The 7,048-nt window shown below is 42.4% G+C and overlaps 1 protein-coding gene across 1 annotated transcript; it reads left to right on the top strand.

Annotated features, from left to right (window-relative positions):
• On the top strand, nt 1-6,621 carry LOC136984586 (vascular endothelial growth factor receptor 1-like). Its single transcript, XM_067281641.1, has 12 exons — nt 1-305; nt 369-484; nt 566-791; nt 3,463-3,732; nt 4,036-4,160; nt 4,224-4,410; nt 4,572-4,850; nt 4,921-5,094; nt 5,173-5,328; nt 5,397-5,683; nt 5,755-5,891; nt 6,289-6,621. Exons 1-10 carry the CDS (start codon nt 44-46, stop codon nt 5,531-5,533), a joined length of 1,932 nt encoding a protein of 643 aa, XP_067137742.1. The 5' UTR covers nt 1-43; the 3' UTR covers nt 5,534-5,683; nt 5,755-5,891; nt 6,289-6,621.
• The last annotated feature ends 427 nt before the right edge of the window (nt 6,622-7,048 follow it).

The raw sequence follows: 7,048 nt of genomic DNA, 5'->3' as shown, positions 1-7,048 counted from the left end.
AGGCCGAGGACACCGGAAGAGAGGGAGCGAGAAGGCGTTCGGGATGGCCGTTTTTATTGGTTCCTTACCCCCTTTTCCTTCCTCGTCGAGTGGACTCGACCGCCGTCCCGTCCGCCGCCGCCCAATTATTAACTCAGTGCGACGACGCTTGTCGGGGCGCACGTTTCCGAAGCGGAAACGGAAACAGAAGGAGCCTCGATTTCCTTCGACGAATATTACGCCGGGGAAGACGGCGACGATGAGAGAAAAGACGACGCTGGTGGCATGTCTGACCTTGCTCTTCTCCGTCTGGGCGTCGTCGGCTGGTAAGTGGCCCCGGGCGTCTACACCCGGCTCTTTCGCGCCATTCTAATATCGTCTTTTCGCAGCCTCCGACACACCCCAACTGGACAGGGAAGCCATCGTCAACGTCCCCTCGGGATCTGAGCAGACAGTGACCTGCGCGGGATCGGGCGAATTGACATGGGCTTTGCGCAGGAACTACGTAAGATTCATTTTCGTCTTCTTCCGGTCGATTGCACGCTTCCGGTGTTAAATTTCTAAACCGAAACGTTTCCCCTTTCAGGAATCCGACGAAATCACCGAATCGGAAATCACGCGACTTTTCGGCAACGTCCGGATCGAGAGCAGGATCGATCGGATCGGGCCCGATCGACCGAACTATCTTCACCGAAGTTACTTGAAGATAAAGAACATCACCTTCGACCAGACGGGTTTCTACCGATGTTCCTATCGAAGAGAAAGAGGCACGTCCGCTTCCGGTTACCCTTTTATTTACTTCTTCGTCAACGGTGAGTACCTCCGACTTTCGAGTCGATCCACGACATTCCGCCCCTCGAGTTAGTCGCGTAAGAATTCGTCGGGAATGAGAGTCGGTAGTTTCCGCTTCCGCTACCAGATGGCGCCGGCGACTGGCGATTGGTTATTATCAATATTTAATTAACAGCCTGTTAATTTTCGTCCGTTATTTCGGAAAACAATAACGCATTGTTATTTTAAAATAGAATAACAAGTAAAAAATAACACCAGTATAAAATGCGTTGTGCGTTACTGCATAAATAACAACCGGATCGAACGTAGAGCCGGATTAAGACTTTTAGAGGCCCTAAGCACTTAATAGATTTTTGTGGTGGCCGCTTTTTGTAGACCCTAATTCATCTCTACCGTTATAGTTTTGGACCATATGGTCCGTGGTAAATTAGGCAATGAAAAATTTCCGTCAGGCCCTTTACGTTGATGCACTAAGCACGTGCTTATTTTGCCTAATGGTTAATCCAGCCACGATCGAGCACATGATAGGCATGATTAAAAAGATCTTTTCAGTGTTCACAGGGCAAAAAGAGCAAAAAAGAAAAAGGTAAACTACTTAACGCCAGATTTTACGATTTTTATGCCCTTCCATCCCTCCTAACACATGTAATGCTACCCACTAGACTCCTATGAAATTAATTAACGCAATGAGCGAAACAAGAGGGTGTAAACATAATAAGTAACAGAATAATAAACTTGCGCTCGTAAGCCACCAATTTTAGTTAGTTAGGCAATTTACATTGTGCAGATGGGAAGAAAATTCAAACCAATTATCTTGATACTACCCCTTATAAATAACAGGGAGAAGAAAAGCCAAGTGATCGTCGAAAGCACTATATTGTGTTCGTAGTCAACAAGAATCAAGCGCGACACGGTTTCAAGTCATTAATCCTTGTATATAAGCAAGATTTGGATTTTGTAGTTACTGGAAAACCCGGAGTTCTTTGCTTTCCAAATAAAAGCTTGTAAGTTCAGACGTTGTATAGAGTTACGTAGTGCTGCGTGAAGAACACCTCATCTACATAATGCTCCGTACCGATGATCTAGTTAACCCCATCCCCACTTCTTGCCGTTACATAATTTATGGAAGCCTCTTTAAGGCCGGACGTAATCGTCGATTGATTGCACGAATCCATCGATTCATCGACAGTTTTGAACGCACAGAACTAGTAACGATTATTTTCTCCAGTTATTTTAGGCAGTGGCTGTCTACCGGAAACTCGCTTCCTATTTAGGAGTTAGGTACGTGAAGAAAACCCGAAAAAATCCGCTTGTGAAAGGTCAAGGGGATGGAGAGATAGAGGATGGTCACGAGATATAAGTCGTGAGGGGTCAAACTTAATTAAGATTTTACTTGTTAGCATTTATAATGTTTTATAAAACTCACCCCCAGTGCCGTAACTAGGGCGGTGTCAGCGGTGCCCAGGCACAGGGCGTAGACCCTTGTGGGGCGCAGAAATGACCTGGACCAAGTTTTGGGTCATAGTTTTGCGGCGTAGTTACAGACGCTCGCACCAGGCGCATAAAAGGCTAGTTACGGCGCTGCTCACCCCTACCCTCAAAATTAAGTCTTTTGCTATTTTATAATAATTAAAAGTATATAAAGTTTTTATAACGAAATCTCATAACAGATGGTGCCACGTACAATTTTAGTTATTTATTTTAATAATGAAGCCAAGTGTTTATTTTAAAACTGAACTTTGGGTTCATAGTCCAACAAATTCATCAAACACGGTTTCAAAGAAGAGATAACAATACAAATGTTATTTTTAAAATAAAATATCGTAAAAGCCGGGAAAGTTACGCAACTCGTTGCTAGATTTTTTAATTATTGTTTGATATATACTGTATTTGATATAATTGTAAAATTACATATTATATTTGATCAAAATATCTATTTGTATTGTTTATAAAATTTATTGTAGGAGGTATGATTAGGATCCCTGCTTCAAAGCCCTGTCCGAAATTAATATTGAGCAATAGCTTTTGTAAACTTCATTAACCAATGTGGGCGGACTTTACATTTTTCTCCTAAACTGTTTTTCCCTCTTAACCCCATCCTACTGATTTCCCATTAAATTTAGGGGGATATTCTTAAGTTAGTATCAGTGCCGAATTAACTAATAAACAAATAAGACAAGTGTCTAGGGCCCGTAAATTGGAGGGACCCGGCTTCTTATATATCTTTTAATATTTTTTTTTTTTTTTTTTTGTTATACCAGAAACTTATTATACAATCAATATTGTATTAGTGTTAGTATTCTCTATTATTAATAAACATTTTAAGTGACATTATTTAAGATTTCTTTAGAAGCTACTTATTTAAATGGGGCCCAATTTAAATTTCGTCTAGAGCCCGCTAGAGGCTTAATCCAACACTGGTTGGCACCACTGCTCAGGGCTCCGGCTTCAGCAAAAAATGGAAGCTACAATTAGTTTCGCCTCCGACTCCAAAGCGTTGCAGACAAGATCTTTTTATGCCACAGAAAAGCGTCTCCGCTTTTCTGTGACATAAAATGAAAACTCTTGAGTAAATTTATTGTTAAATTATCGATTTGTCACTTTGAGGAATGACGGGCAGCTTCTTTAACCGACGTTGCAAATCGACGCTTTCGGATTATCGAGAACATTTATTTTATGGTATTTTCGCAGATCCGAAAAACATCCTAATCACAGAGTTCGTTCCCGCTTCGAAGGTTTTATACGAAAATGCCACTATCCCTTGTCTTCCTACCGCCACTCAAACCGAAATGACGCTGTGGAAAGGAGAAGAACGCGTGATGACAAGCCAAGATGTCGTCACTTTCGACATCATCAGAGGATTCGTCTTCCTAAAGCCGACTCGTTACTTCGAAGGAATCTTCTCTTGCAGAGCTAAATACGGAAACTCCACTCGACAAATCTCGTTTCGTTTAATTTCTGGTAATTTATATATATATATATATATATATATATATATATTTTAATTTCTCGCGTTTTCTGGATTCCGGCAGAAGGATCAGAACTCGAAACGTCAATGGATCACCGAATGAAAGATCAAAACTCGAAATTTCCTTTCTTTCATCGAATACGAACTTCCGTTCTTAACGTTTCGCCATTTGTTAAACTCCAGCGACGACACTGTTCCCTCTGCCGGAAAGGAAAAGACGGCTTAAAATGACGTCAGAACACAAGTCTAGAGCGACAAAACCCGCATTTGTAAATTCTTTATTCGGAATATTTCAGATAGGAAAAAATGGAACAAGACGAAGACGAGCGCAGGACCGACAATGGACGTGGTGGCTGGTTCCACTCTGGTCCTAAATTGTTCGGGAAGCTTCCCTCCCGTTTGGATAGTCCCCCGTGATCGGGTAAGTTTTTCCTGTGTCAGATGCACGTTAAAGAGGACTTCTGTTATTATTATTATTATTCAGGATCCAAACGGTAATTTCGGAAAGGAGACTGTCCGTCGATACATGGAAGATGGCGACGAACTATATGTGAACGAATTACGGATAGAGAACGTTCGAACTTCTCACACTGGACTCTATCGCTGTTGTTACGAAAGTCCCGAATGCCTGTCCAAAGAGGACGAATCAAACGTCTACGTCTTCGTTAATGGTGAGAACAAAATTTATTTTGAATTAAGCCAAGTCCCATTAATTAGTTAATTAATGAAGTTCGAGAGCGTTAAGCGTTCGCATGTTCAAACAGTCGCCTAAGAACTAGACTTTACTCTTAATTAAAAGTCAGTAAACGTGTGCGAAATAAAAATTTTACAGATCCCAAAGAGCCATTGATGCACCTGGCGGAAGTTCCAGCTGGTGATATCGCTCAATATCGCTGCATCGCACAAGTGGTTTTGTGTCTTCCCACCTTCTCGGACCTAAACGTGACGTTATGGCTGGGAGACAGTTCAGTTCCTATGGACGGAAACGTTTCGTTCGACCCCAAATTGGGTTTCGTCTGGTCTCGGCCCCAAAAATATCCGTACGTGTACACTTGCAAGACTCAAACAGGAAACCGCACCCAACAACTGAAATTACCTTCTCGAGAGCTGGGTAAGGCGTTTCGTTCGTATTGCCGATTTAGCGTTTAATTTCTATTGTTTGATGTTGCAAGTACTTTCAGATCGAGGAGCCGAACCTCTTTTATACGTGTACTCATCCAACCTCAATCCTTTCGAGAAAGAATCCGTGGAAATCACCTGCGAAGCTTGCGTTTACAGTTTCCAGAAAATTTGGTGGACCCGAACGGGAGTGCACGGAAAAGGCAAAGAGCTTCTCACAGAAGACGAACAATCAGGTTCGAGATTTCTATACTATTGTTTACTCGGAAAATCCTTCAAATCTAGAGCGAAATTTAACTTTCATTATCTGGCAGGTATCGAGATGATGGACGAGAGCAGCCCTAACATCCTCAGACAAATCTTGAGATTCCGTTCGGCGAGTACGGTCGATGACGGTGTTTACACATGCGTGGGTTCCACTTACGACGGGCGCCCGAACCCAACCGAAAGCGTGACGCTGAAGATCACGCGTAAGTACCTTCTTTCTGTTCATGGCCTTCAAGTTTCTACACTAATCTCTTTTGTAAATTTACTTAAGCCCTTCGGAAACCTTATCTGGTCCACGCCGATGTTACCGAAGCGCGTGCAATACCCGGAAGTCGTCACGACTTCCATTGCCGAGCGGAAGGAGCGCCGCCTCCTTCCATTATCTGGTACAGAGAGGGAGACGGGTGACGGAGGACCCTCCGGGTGTGACGTTTCGACAGGGTTACAGAATCCTGACCATCGATCCGATCCTGGAAGAAGATGCCGGCACGTTCAGTTGTCGAGCGAAAAACTCTGAAGGGTTGGCGGAGGCCCGAATCGTTTTGCACGTGCAGAAAGGTGGAACGAATTCCTTCACTCTTTTCCCTTGTCTTAATTATCGTTTACTGTTTCTCTCCTTCGTTTTTCAGGAAATGGTTCCATCGACTTCGTTCGAAAAACCGGAAGGACCACCGGAGAGCTTCTCGCGACAACTGCATTCGCCCTGCTTCTGATCACTTTTCTATCTGTGTTATTGTTCTGGTTAAGTGACTTTCGCCGAAAACGGGTAAGTACTCCATCTTCCCTTTTCTAACCGATCATTTCCGCGTCATCTCCTCCTTTAGTCGGGTAGCTGGGTGTAGACTAGAAAATCAAATTATTCTTCATAATTTCGAGCGCAGGAAGGGAGAAAATATAATATAACGAAAGAGTCACGTAAGAAGATATTCAGAGGTAACATGTTATAATCCATCCCTCAATATCTCTCAACAGCCAGAGTTAAATCATTCATCATATTAAGAGCTCACTTAATCTTTTGGAGGAAATATTTCCTTCATAACATTCCCCGAAGAAAAATGTCTGAAGTCAACACTGTACATGGGACCCCTTATTCAAATACGCCCGAGACTCACGAAGCTGTAACGTGTCATCGCGTACTCATTTTTTATTATATTTTCTGCCAGGAACAGAGAGTGGAGGAAGAACAAGAAGAGATCTGCATCTCTGACGTCATGGAATACGAAGACGAAGAGGACGTTTTCCTGATTCTCACTCGTCCCTCGATTTCCGTTTCCTCCTCTCTAGATCCGGGGATTTCTTCGAAAGTCTCCGAAGACTTTAATCCCCGTCGAGAAGTTTTTTTTCTCATTGTTTCGTTCGTCCTTCCAGAAAATGAAGCGACGAAAAGGAATTTCGGAAGGGCAAGAAAGCTCGAGTGTCCCCGTTGCCCGGGAAACGCCTCCCGCAAATAATATATTTTGTAAAAATTCTGTAATAATAAAATATTTTTAAAAGTATTTTATTTTGCGCCATCGACGCTTCCTTAAGAAATCAATCCAGCAACGAGTTGCTTAACTTTCCCGGCAACAATGTTTAGAACTGCGTTTGGCGCCATCTGTTATGATATTTTATTTAAAATGCTTAAAAATACCGGTTAAACCGTTATCGTTTAAATCCATCATCCCGTAGATGAAACGGGTAAATTTTTAATGAAATATAAAGTATGTGTTCCTCCTGCCCTCCTGGTTTACAAAGTGAATGAGTCATGCGGTCAATGCTATTTTCCTCGATTTAATGACTCAACCACCGATAGTAGATTCTCGACTATCATTAAACTATTCATTTCTTTTACTAGCGAAGGTCACAGAAATTTAGGTTTTATATTACAGAATAATGGAGCACACACTGCGCTTTATCCAAGCTTTACAAAAGCATTTTTCTCAA

The sequence above is a fragment of the Centruroides vittatus genome, unplaced genomic scaffold (genome assembly GCF_030686945.1).
Source record: "Centruroides vittatus isolate TY-2023 unplaced genomic scaffold, ASM3068694v2 contig_923, whole genome shotgun sequence".
In the NCBI taxonomy this organism is placed as follows: Eukaryota; Metazoa; Arthropoda; class Arachnida; order Scorpiones; family Buthidae; genus Centruroides; species Centruroides vittatus.
The sequence above is the reverse complement of the archived record's forward strand: the minus strand, read 5'-3'. Positions and strand labels throughout refer to the sequence as shown.

Bases quoted from the DNA above. Each gene is read 5' to 3' on its own strand.
- LOC136984586 (XM_067281641.1), top strand. From the start codon at position 44: ATGGCCGTTTTTATTGGTTCCTTACCCCCTTTTCCTTCCTCGTCGAGT. The intron at 306-368 runs GTAAGTGGCCCC...GTCTTTTCGCAG, and splicing joins CGTCTGGGCGTCGTCGGCTG to CCTCCGACACACCCCAACTG. The intron at 4,851-4,920 runs GTAAGGCGTTTC...AAGTACTTTCAG, and splicing joins ATTACCTTCTCGAGAGCTGG to ATCGAGGAGCCGAACCTCTT.